This window comes from Talpa europaea, assembly GCF_964194135.1.
Source record: "Talpa europaea genome assembly, chromosome: 2".
In the NCBI taxonomy this organism is placed as follows: Eukaryota; Metazoa; Chordata; class Mammalia; order Eulipotyphla; family Talpidae; genus Talpa; species Talpa europaea.
In genome coordinates, this window is record NC_140068.1 from 40,983,161 (window position 1) to 40,997,332 (window position 14,172).

Sequence of the window (14,172 nt, forward strand, 5' to 3'; positions counted from 1 at the left end):
GATGAGGAAAATCAAGACATGATGAGAGCACTTAGAAAGAGCATCACCCCAGTCTGAGGGAACATGTTAAGATCCGAGATGGCTTTGTAACTGTGACATGAAGGACATGTTACACATCAAAGAACATAGCAAATAATGCTCAAGGCCTTGTCCCACGACCTGAAGGTTAGCAAAATAAATGGAACCTTTACGGAACTGAAAAGTTCAGCATGTTTGCCTAGTACAGTGTGAGACAGGAAGAGTGAGAAGTAAACAAGGAAAGGCAAATAAGGATGCATCTCAGGATTCTGACTTGAGCATCTGGGTTGTTGCTGTTGCCATTTACTGATATGAGGACACATAAAGAATTGGAAGAGGATGTGGTGACAATAGCTTGAGTTTTAATCCACCACTAACCCTATGACATAGGAATGATGTTTTTTATGGTTTTGAAAGGTGTTAAAACTAATGGAAATTTGAAAAGTTAATTCACAACTTTAAATCACTTTGTTACTGAAGCCTATCGTATCCTGCAACTACATAGGACCTCTCCATTTCTATTTTATTTTTCATCCAGCAATAATTTCTTTAAAAAACAAAAGATTTTATTTATGCATACAAGAATTGGGGTCTAGGTCAGAGGTGTGGGGTATGAGAGGATTTACCAGAGACAGAGTGAGGAGCAGAACAGGCTGACTGACTGAAATACACTGCTGAGGGGAGCAGCAGGCGAGACAGGAGAGGTCTGCTGAGCCATGTGGGTTAGCTCCCAGTCTGGAGATCAAACTCATGCTATAGTGGCTGGTGATAGCACTGAGACTTTAACCCCTGAGCCACCAGGGAGGCCCTCAGCCAGAAGTGATTTCTTAATGTTCATATATATTATGCCCTTGCTTGTATTTTGCCAAACGTGTGCTGCAGAATGGGCATCCACGAGTGGAGAAGCAGAGAGTTGTTTAAGGGCTGCATTCTGGCTTTGCCGGTTCTCCTTCACCCTCTCACTTAAATATTTTTGGCCATGATGGAAATGCATAGATTCATTTTCTAGACCATACAGTATTTTTTGAATACTAAACAAAAGCATAAGTAAATATCATTGTGCTGTGTGTAATATCACACAGCTGTAAGGGGTGTAAACCTCATTGAAGGAAGATTGCTGCATGGCAAGCATCGTTATCTGTGTTGATCCCATTGCCCAGCGCACATGGGGAACAAATATGTTTGTGAAGTGAGGGCTCTGAGACTGCTTCTAACCCTCTACCCTAGGCACTGCTTTTCCTCATACCCCATAGGCCGAAATATCCAAGGGTGAGCTTTGTAATTTTTTTCTCCTTTATTAGTTAAGCAATCCAGAACGAGAAACCATCCAAACTCACATGTCCCTCTTTTTTTATTTTTTATTTTTTTTGGCAGGAATTTAGATAATGGGCTGTGTGCAATGTAAGGATAAAGAAGCAACAAAACTGACGGAGGAGAGGGATGGCAGCCTGAACCAGAGCTCCGGCTTCCGCTATGGCACAGACCCCACCCCTCAGCACTACCCCAGCTTTGGCGTGACCTCCATCCCAAACTACAACAACTTCCACGCAGCCGGGGGCCAAGGACTCACTGTCTTTGGGGGCGTGAACTCTTCGTCTCATACTGGGACCTTGCGCACAAGAGGAGGGACAGGTAAGAATTAAGCTGCTCTTGATTCTTTTGGCAATTGACCCTTTGTACCCCAGTCAGCTCCCTCTGACTCAGGACTTAACATTTAAGTTTTTCACCAGTCTCTCCCTACCCTCCACCAGAGAAGGGGCTGTAAGGAAGCCAGAGCTGGATGTACAAATTGAAATGCAGATGACTGCAGTACGGGGCACCCTGAGTCTGCTGCTCTGTAAGAATTCTGTGTAGATTATGAGATATGATCTTCTACTGAGGTACTTCTGACCCCTGGCAGTCAACCTTGGCTTGCCGGCTCAGAGTTACTAGGGCAACTCTCTCAAAATACAGACCCTGAGCCCCATGGCTGAACTTTGGAATCAGAAGCTCTCAGACGTTATTATACTCCATCCTCCTGTCTCCCTGTGAAGAGCCACTGTCCAGGGGTCGTTCTTTCTCCTTTGTCTTCCTAATCCTCACCCTGTCTGTCATTTCCTAGTTGGTGGGGTCATTTGGCAACGCTATTTCTGGCCATTCCTCTTTACTGGTACTCTGAGCTTCCTATCATCTTCCATATAACTGAGTTTATCAGCCCTTAAATAATTTTGTGTATCTTTTGTATTTTAAAATTGCATCTTACATATCTGAAGGAATCATCTTCATTTTTTTTAAAGTTGCCTTTCCCACCACAAGGCTACATTTAATTTGTTGTGTGTATTGCTGACTTAGCTAATACTTTGTAAAATCGCTGGCATACATTCCCAGACATATGTTTTTCGAAATATTTGTAAGTTATCTCATGCATCTTTCATCTTCCAAATCTTCTCCCAGAATATGAATCATGGTAATTTGATATTTGACATTTTTGTTCCAAAATTGTTTCATTTATTACAAAAGTTTAAAGAAATGTACATGAGCCATTGTGCTCTCAGCTCATCTGGGAGCAGATGTCTGTCAGCAATAATGGATATATAGCATATGGATATAAAGCATATGGATATAATGGACCCACTGTGTATTTTTGCCTGGGACATGGGCACAACCGAGGCATTATCAGGGTAACTATATTGAGGGAACCTGATCCAGATCATCGGGCATTAGCTACTTCTCTTCTCATGCTTCATATTCCGCCCAATACAAAAAACATTTATGTTCATCCTTGTGTTATGGTGGATCTAGCTTTCCCTTTAAAACAGGTCTTGCACAGATGGAAGGAAAGCTAGATGCACTTACTCATCCTTCCTGCCTTCCTGGAAGGCATCTGGAATGGAGAGAAGAAGGAAAGTCAGGCAGTCTAGGGAAGTCTGTTTCTTGAGGATGCAGGAGAACAAAAAGCCAAAACACACCCAGCACACACCCGCGTGCCTGCTGTGAGAAGCACAAGTGCTTTGCCAGCCAGACTATGAATTCTGCTGACACAGGCCCCGACCTTGTTCATTTACTCAGGAATACTGGACGTGCCTCCTGTGTCTGCAGGTACCAATCATACAGTCACTGGAGAGGGCCACTCTCCTTGAGCATATGGGTTCTATATGCTACAGTCAGGAGCAGCCTTCCTGTACAAAGCCAGCAGATTCCTTATAAAACTTGAAAATTAAAATAGAACCCTCAAATGTTGGCAGATTTTTCTGCCTTGTATCATTTGGCTTTTTGAAATATGGTTGTCTTTCTCCCCACTGCGACTTTTGGTGCTTTAAGGCAGGCCCAGAACATTGTCTGTGTGTCTCCATGACCTCCTTTGACTCTCCTCCACCTCTAGAGGATAAAAAAGGCCAGTGAGAGCTTGCTGGCTGATGCGTGGAGAGGGTAGGCGAGGGGAGGTATCCCAGCCTCATGCACCTTGTCTTCCGCACGATGGAGCACCACCCTTTTAAACAGTTTAATGAACCCATTAATGGGGAATTTGCTAATAGAGTGCTAAGTGAGAAAAGAAGGCCAGTCTGTCTTCTAACCTCTCAAAGAAACCTAAAGGAAGAAGGACAGCTGCCAAATGAGCCCCGCTTTGCATGGTCAGACCTGCTCAACGCCAAGCTCCGACACTTGGGTGGGGCAGAAAGGCAAGCTCCACCTCCCCTCTGGCTATGAATAGGCCCACAGACACATTCATTCCCCTGGAACAGCAAAATAGTGACTTGGTAAAGAGCAGAATCCACGTTCTATGTTCTTCAGGCATATGAGACACTTTGAAGCATGTGGAGATCAAAACGAGAAGCCAGAGAGCAGACAAATAGAATGTATTAGTGATCAATTGCTGCATAACAAATATCTACAAAGTTTAGCAGTCTTAAAACAAATACACTGATACCTCGCAATTTCTGAGACAGAAACCCAGGAAGGACTAGCTGAGTCCTCTGTTCAGGCTCCCATGGGCAGCAGTCAAGTTGTGCTGGCTAGGCTGTAGACATCTCATGGTTCCGCCAAGCAGAATCTGCTGCCAGTCCCATGAGGTGTTGGCAGCACTGAGTTCCTTGTTGACTGTTGGCCACAGGCCACCCTCAGTTCTTGGTCAGGTGCGCCTCTCCAGCATGGCAGCTGGCTTCATCTAAATGTTCACACCAAAGTAGTAATGGATGTCTGTGAGAAAGGTAGAAGTCACAGTCTTTTGAAGCCTGTCACTTACAGGCATCCCATCACCTTTGCCTGCTCTGTTGGTTTAAGCAAGTCACTGGGTCAGCCCACCCTCAGGGAAGAGGCTTGCACACAGGCATGAACACTGGAGGGAAGGGTCACTGAAGACTTTCTTAGAAATCTATTATTTAGGGGAAGTTTAGGTCAATTGCAACACTGGATATTTTTTCGCAATTGATAGTAAACTTCTACAGATTAGAACAGTTAACCAGATAAGAGACTGTGGGTGGGTATGAGGGGTAGTAATTGTACAAGCCAGCCTGAGGGTGGATGGGCTCCAGGTCGAAGGAGAACAAGAGAAATGGAGTCCAAAGTAACTGCAGTTGCCAGTGGCAGAACATCCTTGGGGTGAATGTTTACAGAAGAAGCTTCTGAATTCCCCAGGCTGCAGAAAGAGATGTCTATATATTCTGGCTTGCTATTATGCCAGGGAAAAGAGTGATCCATTTTACCCAGAACCTGAGTGGAGGACAATGTGTGTCAGAAAAAGAGCACTGCAAAGCTGAACTATAAAACACTGGGATACTAGTTTTAGACACAATTTTAACATCTGTCTACTCCCAACTCATTCAAGGGTGTACAGAGAGAAGTCCTTCATCCTCTGGTTCCTTTAGGATCAAATGATACACCCCCTACAACAGCCAGCCCTGAGACTTCGGCTCGCATACATTCATTACAACACCACATCATGTTATCAATGCTGATGAAATGCAGATCCTGAGAATGCGGTTTCAGCGAAGATTTCATTTCCCCTTGGCTAACAGTCTTTCCCCTTTTGATTTTGTTTTGTCAGGAGTGACCCTGTTTGTGGCCCTTTATGATTATGAAGCACGGACGGAAGATGACCTGAGTTTTCACAAAGGAGAAAAATTTCAAATACTGAACAGCTCGTAAGTTTGGAGAGGGAGCGGGAAGTGTGCTTGTCTTTCAGATCAGGAATACACTCTTTGTGTTACTAGTCTGTGCCTTTTCAGATATCTGAAATGCTAAAAAAAAAAAAAAAAAAAAAATTCACTAATCCATAGCAACTTGTGAAGTGAAGGTGATGAGTCAGTTCAATATTTTATGGTACTTGGTGTGTCCAGAGAACTTTTTTGGAGAATACCACAGTAGCAGAAATCCAGGCCAAACAAGACTGTGGCAGAGTCGATAGTTCTTCTTTTGGTTTAAAGCACCAGCATCATCTACAGTTTCAGGTTGGCATAGGCCTGGCTGTCCACGCCTTGAGATTTTCTTCACATTTCACAAGCTGCTCTAGCTAAGCCCTCACATAAGGGTAGGCTGGCAAAAGTTCCTTCTGTTTTCAAAACTACTCAACATTCCAGCTAGAAGCCTGTGGAGGCGTCTCCCCATAATGAAAACCTGCCAGTGACTGCAAGCTTTGTGCGATGGAAGAAGTGATTCCGCCCACTCATGAGTGACCACCACGCGTACATTTTAAACATGGCCAGAATTTCAAGAATGAGAACCACTCACTTTTCAAATCCTACACTCAATACCTCCATTAACAAGTGCAAAGATGGGTCAGATTTCCCATTGTTTCTAAATATTGCCTCTAGTATATTAAGGCAGTGTGTGTGAACAAGGCCTTCCAGAAGAATCCATGCTTAAAAGAAAATGGTGGGTTCCCATATCAACAGCCTGGTCTTCTCCCGATCCCCACCAGTTTTCCTTGTGAGAGCTTCCCAGTGATCAGAGAGGTGTGCCTTGGGGGCCCTGAGGCCCACAGGAAGCTCTCCTTCCTGTCTGCCAAGTCTGGTTGCTCTGTCCTCAACGCCTTGAGAAAACTGGATTTTGTGATGGAGGAAAGACTTGAAGCATGGCTCTTCAGCTCTCCCAGGATCATTAGCAAGGGTTGGTGAGTGGCAGCCCTGCTGATGTTGTGAGAAAGAAGTCCTCAGGCCCTGGAAACTGTCTTCTTGGAATGCCGGCCCCTTTCCTGGGATGCCCAAAACGCCATACACTGAGAACATGCTCCCTTTCAATGCAGAAACTGACTTCCTCCCTTCACAGGCCACTTACCTTCTACACAGCAGGAAGCACTGTCTGCATAGCTGCGCGGGTTTTTTCACTATTATTATTGTCACCAATTAACAGGGTGTATATGGATTTGTTGGTCAGTTTTACTTCTTATTTAAATATATGCAAGAAAGTGCACCTACCGGAAGTGTAGTGGTCATACAACAACATGAATGTGCTTAATGCTCAAGCACTCGATCTTTGAAAATGCTTAAAATGGTACATTTTGTGTTATCCATACTCTAACAATTTTTTTTAATTGCACAGTTCACAGAATATTCACAAACTGGTCATGTCTGTGCAACTAGCACCCAAATCCAGAAGAACATTACCTGCCCTCTGTGAGCTCTCCTATAGCCACAGGAATTGTTTTAAAATAGTTAACAGCTGTTATTTACTGGAGGCATCTTCTGTGCCAGCCATGTGCTAAGTTACACATGTTCTCATTTATTCTTCACAGCAAGTTTCTGAAGCATGTCAGAGTCATCATTTGACATATGAGAAGCCACAGGCTCAGGTTAGGGAGCCACCTGGGTGCACAGAGGAGCTAGCAGGTGGCAAAGCCCCCAGGGATGGAGGGGCATCATCCTGGGCCCAGGGTTAGGCCTGGTCTTGAGAGATACCCTCCATCCCAGGGGACAGGACCATTCAGTTACAAGAAGATTCAGAAGATTGACTGGGATTTCAGGGGAGGAAGGGATTTGGCTTTGTTCTCTTCGTTGTTAGTTTGATTCTCAGATGAATACTTCTTGTCAGAGTCTACTAACTTTGAATACTGAAATATGTCTCCTTCCCACTCCCCGTTATATGCAGTATTCCTGAAATAGCAAGGTTGGTTAGAACTTGTAAAACTATAGGTGACTTCTAAAGGCAAGAACTAAGAGCAGTAAGAAGTGCCGTACATGCCTCCTGTTCTGTGGGTTTTCTTCACACTGCCCATGGATCTACACCTCAGGCTGAGGGCACCTGGAAAGCCATTCCTCGCCAAGATCAAACTCTGACTTTTTCCTTTGTTAATCTGGATAGGAATATCAGTGGCATCCAATTGAAATCTTTGAGAAACATTCACAGATCCATCTCAGTCTATAGTTTGTCATTTGCATACATGGCCTTTGATGTTTGCAGAGGGCTGTAAGCCTGTGACCCTGTTCTCTTAGAAGAAAATATTACAAAGGTTTTTTTTTCTCCTTTAGTATTCTCTCCTCCAAGCCATTTAAATGCCCTTTTTCAAGGTTATAGGGAGAAAAGATTTCTCAAACAAATATTATATCCTGAAGTCAAGGGTAATAATAGGGAAGAGAAAAATGTGAAGGAAAAACAAAGCAATAATGCAGAACCAGATGGCATCTGTCTCCTTCCCCTCCCCCAGTCTCTTCCAGCCCCTGGGTCTCTATGCTGAAAGAGGGAGGGGCTAGGCTTCTCTGGGGCAGCTGCCACACGTGTGTGTGTGTGTGTGTGTGTGTGTGCGCGCGCGCTCGTGTCTGTCTGTCCATCCCCGTCCCCACGTCTCCTCCCATTCCTTTCCTTCTCTAGAGGCAGAAACTGGGAGTCACAGGGAGGGCTTTTGTGTTTTGCTGAACTGTGATAGTCTTTGTGCACTGCTGCCTAGCATGGGGGCAGGGGTTTTCATGGAAGTGTTGTCAGTGCTCAATGTGGTATATTTGGACATTATTAAACTTGAACCCATTTGGCAAAATATTTAAATTCATCTATTTTTCCTACTTGCACATTTCATGACTAGTGATCTACCACCTAAAAACAGTAGCTCTTTAAAATAGAATAAATTTTTTATGTGCAGTGAAACAGTGCTCAGTGCCTAGGACAGGGACTGCTTTCAAGGTCCTTTCATTGTGATAGGAAGAAATCTTAGGTTAGAGCACCATTCAAACAGATGACAAAGTTAAAAGTAAGATGAACGGTGACCAAATTTAGAAAGAATCCCCACTTATAATGAAATGTTCCCCAGCTCAACAGATAACTAACTTCTGTCGAAGGCAGTGTCACTTCCTAGCTCCGTCAGGACTCCTGGCTCCTGGGAGCACAAGCCTTCTCAGCAACTCTGGGGTTTGAGAATGGGTTTTCCTAACATGTCTTTGAATTAGAGAAACAAAGAGAGCTATTATGAAAACTTAAGAACCAGAGCTAGGACTTAAATCTTATATTTGAATCAGAGCAAGCTTACAATTAAAATCTTATCAGCTCTGAACTGATAAGAACAATCTGAAGAAATTCAGGCTTAATAATTATTATTATCCATAATAACACAAAAAAAAAAGAAAGAAAAGCTAGCATGTAGAGTTCCTGTTTTCCTAAACCTAGGTAATTGATTTGTAAAAAAGGTATTCTTTACATGTAAGTGACTTGGACTTCTAGTGTGTTGAAAGATGATTTATTCATTGCTCAAAAGACTTGTATGATCAGTGCTTTGAATTTGTACCAGCCTCATTGGGCACAAAATATTAGGTTTACTGCATAATACATGGAGTCCCTTGTCAGGGAAAGTGACCTTAGACAGCCTAGAAAAAGAAAGAAGAATTTTATCTTATGAGAAACTGAAAACCCCTGTGAGATTAATGGAGTCACTTAAGAGAAAATCATGAATTCCTGATCCATGACACTAGAATGAGCAGATAGTTGGATTCTAATCTGTGCTAAACTATTTAGTTACAGAGATCAAAATGAGATAGTTCTTGCTGGGTTTAAAATGGAAATCACCTGATTAATAATACCAGATCACCCTGAATAAGACTGGGGTTATCCTAACCCATAGCAAAATGTACGGGCATCTTCCCCCAGATGAGATTTCCATGTACCCCCCAAACTAATAACTAAACTTTGTTTATCTTAATTTAAATCAATTAGAATTTGATGAAAGTTACTGTGCAACAAAAGGTAAGCCTCCATTATGAGCACTTAATTTTTTTCCTCACCGTTTTGGGACTTTTTCCAGGTTATATGTAGGGGGCAGGGGAGAAGAGTGATGGGAGAGATCATCTCCCTAGAAGGCAGGGAGCTGATATTTTTTTGTGTGTGATGAAATGTCTCCATCTAGTGGAGTATCAGAGCAGTAAGCATGACCCAGCATTCAAGAGAAGATAATGTCTCCACTGCCACTTCCTTAAACACATGCACTGTTTAAAGCAAAAAATTAACTTTCAAGTACATGCTTAGATAATAAAATCACAACTTATTTTTTTTTGGAGGACACAGAAATTAAACCAATACAAGCCATTAAAATGTTAACATTTTAACATTTGAACCTGAAAGGCAAGTGGTAGCTCAGGGGAGCAGCCGAGGGCGGAGCCCACACAGCTAGGAATGGTCTAGCTCCCAAGCCAGCTTGGGTTCCCAGGTGTTCACAGGCACACATATTCTTGCTACCTATAAACTATTTCATAACAAAAATCTGGACATGAACTAAATTTGAGGCTATTAATAAAGGACTTCCTGGATATGAGAAAAATTATCTTCTTCCTTTGATTGACTTATCTGTTTAAATTTGTTAACTAGGGTGAAAAAGGAAAGAATGAAAATGAAGTAAAATACTACTTTGTCAAACCTTTGCCAGCACCCTGATTTCTTGTGGGCTATGTTACATTCCTCCCCACCCCCCACTGCACCCACAGTGCGCCGGAACTTGTCACCACTTCATTAAATCCTCTGTGTAGCCGTCGTTCAACGGTCACCTTGCTCAGAGTGCCAGTCTTTCAAGAATGGGACTCCAGAGTAAGGCTTGAATTTTACATGAAGGCTATTTATTCTCTACCTAATTAAATCAGTCTGGGGAAGATCTTTTTTTTTTTTTTAAAGATTTATTTATTTATTTATGCATAAAAGAGCTGGGGTACAGGCCAGAGTTGTGGGGGTGAGAGGATTCACCAGAGACAGAGCGGGGAACAGAACAGGTAGATTGACCAAAGCACACTGCTGAGGGGAGTAGTGGGGGAGTCAGGAGAGGTCTGCTGTGCCGTGTGGGTTGTTCCCTGGCCGGCCCAGGGATCGAACTCATGCTGCAGAGGCTGCGAACAGCTTCATAGGTTGCGTCTTAACCCCTTGCGCCACCAGGGAGGCCCCAGGCTGGGGAAGATCTTGACCATGGCCAAAAGCCAACACATTTTCTTCCCTGGCTGAGGACTTTGACACAGAGCCCAGCCAAAAAAAAAAGTGCTTTAAAAAAAAAAAAAATACAAGGTTTTTAATGCTGCCTTCAAGGACCAAAAAAGGAAGGAAAAAAAGTGCTAGGCAGCTGGTGATCAGGGGTCAGAGGTGTCTGGATTTGTTCAAGGGCAATTGCATCCTCCCCTGCCGCTCACACTCCTGACCACGGGCTAGTGGTCAGTTCCGTGAACACCACCCATGTCAGAGCTATAGTCCCACATACATCTGCTCCCTGTTGTGAGCAGGGAGAGGCATGCATTCCACCCTTGTTCTGTGTCACACACGTAACTATGCGAATTGAAGCATATGAACTCTAATCATTTAGTACACTCATTTGTTTTAAGCTGAGAGTGGTGTTGGAAGTCCCCCCACCCATTCACATCCTTCTGCCCAGCGTTCTGAGGCCAGTCTACTGTACAGAACACAGGGCCATAAAAAGCAGTGTTGCTAAGAATCTCATTCCTTTAGTGAGTTTTTGTTCTTTCTCTGCACTTACACACAGCTGTGTCCACCCTGCCTACCCACCAGACTCAGATCAGTGCTATAAATAATTTATGAAATAACCTCAGGTTGAAAATATCTAGGCAAGGCTTAATTAACCGATAGTAGTCTTTATGAGTCTACCCGTTTTCTTGAAAACAAGCAAAACAGGTATTCAGAGCACTCTTTAGTCTCTTGCTGTACCTCCTAACTGGTTTCCTTTTTCAGATCATCTGCATCTATAATGCTTTTTCCCCCCAGTGAATCATTAACAGCTGACAAAAATAACACTAAGGCCAACTTGCACCTCTCCAACAGTACCAAAGGACTGGATGGGGCCGAAACAGGCTGTTAAAGTAAATTAGGAGTGTGTGCCGCCTGTCCCCCTATCCCCCCCACCCCCCACCCCTTATTGCTTTAGTGAACTATAATCAACATGTAACATTGTAGGGCCTCCCCGGTGGAGCAGCAGGTTGAGCACAGCTCTGTAAAGCTGCCCGCAGCCTCTGTAGCGCGGGTTCGATTTCTGGCCTTCCAGGGAGATTCCCACATGGCACCACAGACCTCTCCTGTCGCGCCCGCTGCTCCTCTCAACAGTGTATTTCGGTCCTTCCGCTTGTTCTGCTCCCCACTCTGTCTCTGGTGAATCCTCTCACCCTCCCGCGCCTCTGGCCTGTACCCCAGCTCTTGTATTAAAATAAATAAAATTGTATAAGTTTAAGGTGTATGACAGTAAATTGATAGACCTATATATTGTGAAATATTTGCCCCAGTCAGGTTAGTTGACCCCTCCCTCACCTCACATAATTACCATTTTGTTGTTGTAGTTACGTTTTTTCTTCAGTAGGGGGCAGCTGCTTCCCTCCTCCTCTGTCCAAGTTGGGGACACTTAACAAGCAAAATACTCCCCCTCCTGACCCCAGGAGACAACCCTCATGGCCAGAGTCCTAGTTCTCCATCAGTAAAACAGAAGATAAGAGACAATCATAGGTTCAAATCTCTGTCAACTCAGATTGTAACCATTTGGCCCTCAGCATTTGGAGAAATCAAGAATTAGAATGACAAGGAGATAGTTACGTACTCTTATTGCACTGAATCTGCAAATGCAATATTGAAGTGGTCATCCTACTCACTTTTCTCTTTTTTTCTCTGCAGGGAAGGAGATTGGTGGGAGGCCCGCTCCTTGACAACCGGAGAAACGGGTTACATTCCCAGCAATTATGTGGCTCCAGTTGACTCCATCCAGGCAGAAGAGTATGTTTTGTTTTATTGTTTCCACTTAACTATTGCTTCTAAAAGTTAGTTGCCACAATAAAATGTCATTATTGTGCAGGAGGGAGAAGAATTTGCTGAAATGATTAAGGGTAGAAAGAATATGGTGATGCCACGTTTTTCAAGCTTTATGTTGTGGTTTTGGCATAGCAATGCAATGCTTGCTATACTCTTGCTCCTTTAGTAATTTAATTTAAGCTTGCTTAATTAAAAAAACAGCAAGTGAGGGACAAAGGGGGAGAGGGAGGGAGACGGGGAGCAAATAATTGTTAAGAATCAAATTGAGATATTTTTCCTCTGTGATGTAATCAGAACTGCTACTAATTTTAATTAGTAGTAAAGCACTGAAAAGACCTTCATTCTATGCCCCAGGTAGAAGCAGCTCATAGTGTCTTATAAGTTGGGACACTGAGGTAATGCATTTCAAGTGGTCCTCTTTGGACCTGGGATCTCAGTTTCTTTGGTAATAAATAGTGACTGAGAGTTAGTTGACCCAAGGATTTCACTGGTAGCAGTTTTAGAAGGTGATCAGTAGGCATAGGGGATTCTAGAAGGAACGACTATTGTTCCTTTTCTTCACCGATGAGATAAATGGACTCCTCAAACAGCTGTCAGAGCAGCTCATGTGCCAATCCTAACTTCTAAACTCAGGGAAAGAGAGTGGACCATGATCTCCTGAATGCCAGAACCTGGTCTCCTCCCTGTCGCTTTGGGGTCCTGCCTCTCCTGCTCAGTGGGGACGGCCTTTAACCGGAGAAAAAAGGCTGTCACCACACCTGGCCTTTAGCTCTGATAATTCATTTTGCCTGGGATTTGTTCAGCCACTGCAAGGAGATTAGACTGCACACCCCCAGCCAAATCCCGTATTGGATCATTCTCTTGTCTTTAATTCCCTTGTATTTCCCCTAAGAAGATAGGTTTTGTTTCCCATCTCAAATACTCAGTGGTTCTGAGCTCCTTTTTTCTCTTTGTGAATGCATTTGCCATCAATTGATAAAAGAATTTATATATATATATTAGATTAGCAAACATCTTTGTGTTCTTTCAGAATAAAAGGTATTCACTAAAATATAGCATCACTTTGATTTAGCTGAGAACCCACCCACTGCATATTCAAGTTATAATTGCCAATTTTTTAGACTTTTTTTATGTATGACCAGGTTTTTTATAATTATCTATGGTTATATATGCAATTAACTTTCTTTTAAAATACAATTGTTCTAGTACAATCCATTGTTCTAACTGTTCTCTTTTCACTGCTGTTAATATTTACCCAGCATTTTAAGTGGGTTATTGATACAAACCCAGAAAGTCGTTTCTCACAAATAATTGGTCTAATTCTCTTTATAGTGTCTAATGCTAAGTTAGGATTATTTCACAGTTTGGTGCCTTAAGAAGTCACTGAGGAACAAATACGCAATGTGTCTTTTCTTATCTCCAGTGAAGCTCTTTCATTCACAAAAGAATTTGACAGTGAACACATAATAGCAATGTTCTAGAATAAAGAATTGAAATTTCTTTTTAGAGGCTGGATCCTTTCACAGTCAGATATTCTAAACATTGTTCCTATCTGGAGATTCCAGTGGAATTCTCCCTTGGGTTCTTGGAGCGCCTGCCTCCCCTTTGGCACCTAGTGCTAAACTGTTAAATAATTGCCAGATTAGGACTGGAGAGGGCAAGGGGACATGAAAGACAAACAACAAATGTTGTGAGGTGGTTTGATAAGATGCCTTCTAAAGTGGCACAAGATTTTCATATTCTCCCTACACAAGTTAATGACAAAGTCCACACCATCTCGTTATATTTAAGGAGATGGCTGTTGTTCCTGGTAACCTGACCATGTAGCTGTGCCCAAGCACATGTGTGGCAGATCAAAGCCCAGGCCATGGGCTGATGCCTTTTACTGATGCAAGTCCTCACACCTGCTTACCAGGAAGAGAAAATAAATAAAAACAAGCATTAGGAGCAGCAGTCATCTCAAATCAGGGGTAATCT

General features: G+C 43.0%; 1 protein-coding gene across 3 annotated transcripts in view; it reads left to right on the plus strand.

Annotated features, from left to right (window-relative positions):
• Positions 1-1,175: 1,175 nt before the first annotated feature.
• The window catches only part of FYN (FYN proto-oncogene, Src family tyrosine kinase), a gene marked incomplete at its 3' end in the record, with an annotated part of 53,609 nt that continues 40,612 nt past the window's right edge, over positions 1,176-14,172 (plus strand). For all 3 annotated transcript variants that reach the window (XM_084228040.1, XM_084228039.1, XM_084228041.1), the window contains exons 1-3: positions 1,176-1,650; positions 5,042-5,138; positions 12,061-12,159. In XM_084228040.1, the coding sequence (XP_084084166.1) occupies positions 1,404-1,650; positions 5,042-5,138; positions 12,061-12,159 (443 nt within the window). In that variant the 5' untranslated portion in view covers positions 1,176-1,403. The remainder of the gene's footprint in view (positions 1,651-5,041; positions 5,139-12,060; positions 12,160-14,172) is intronic.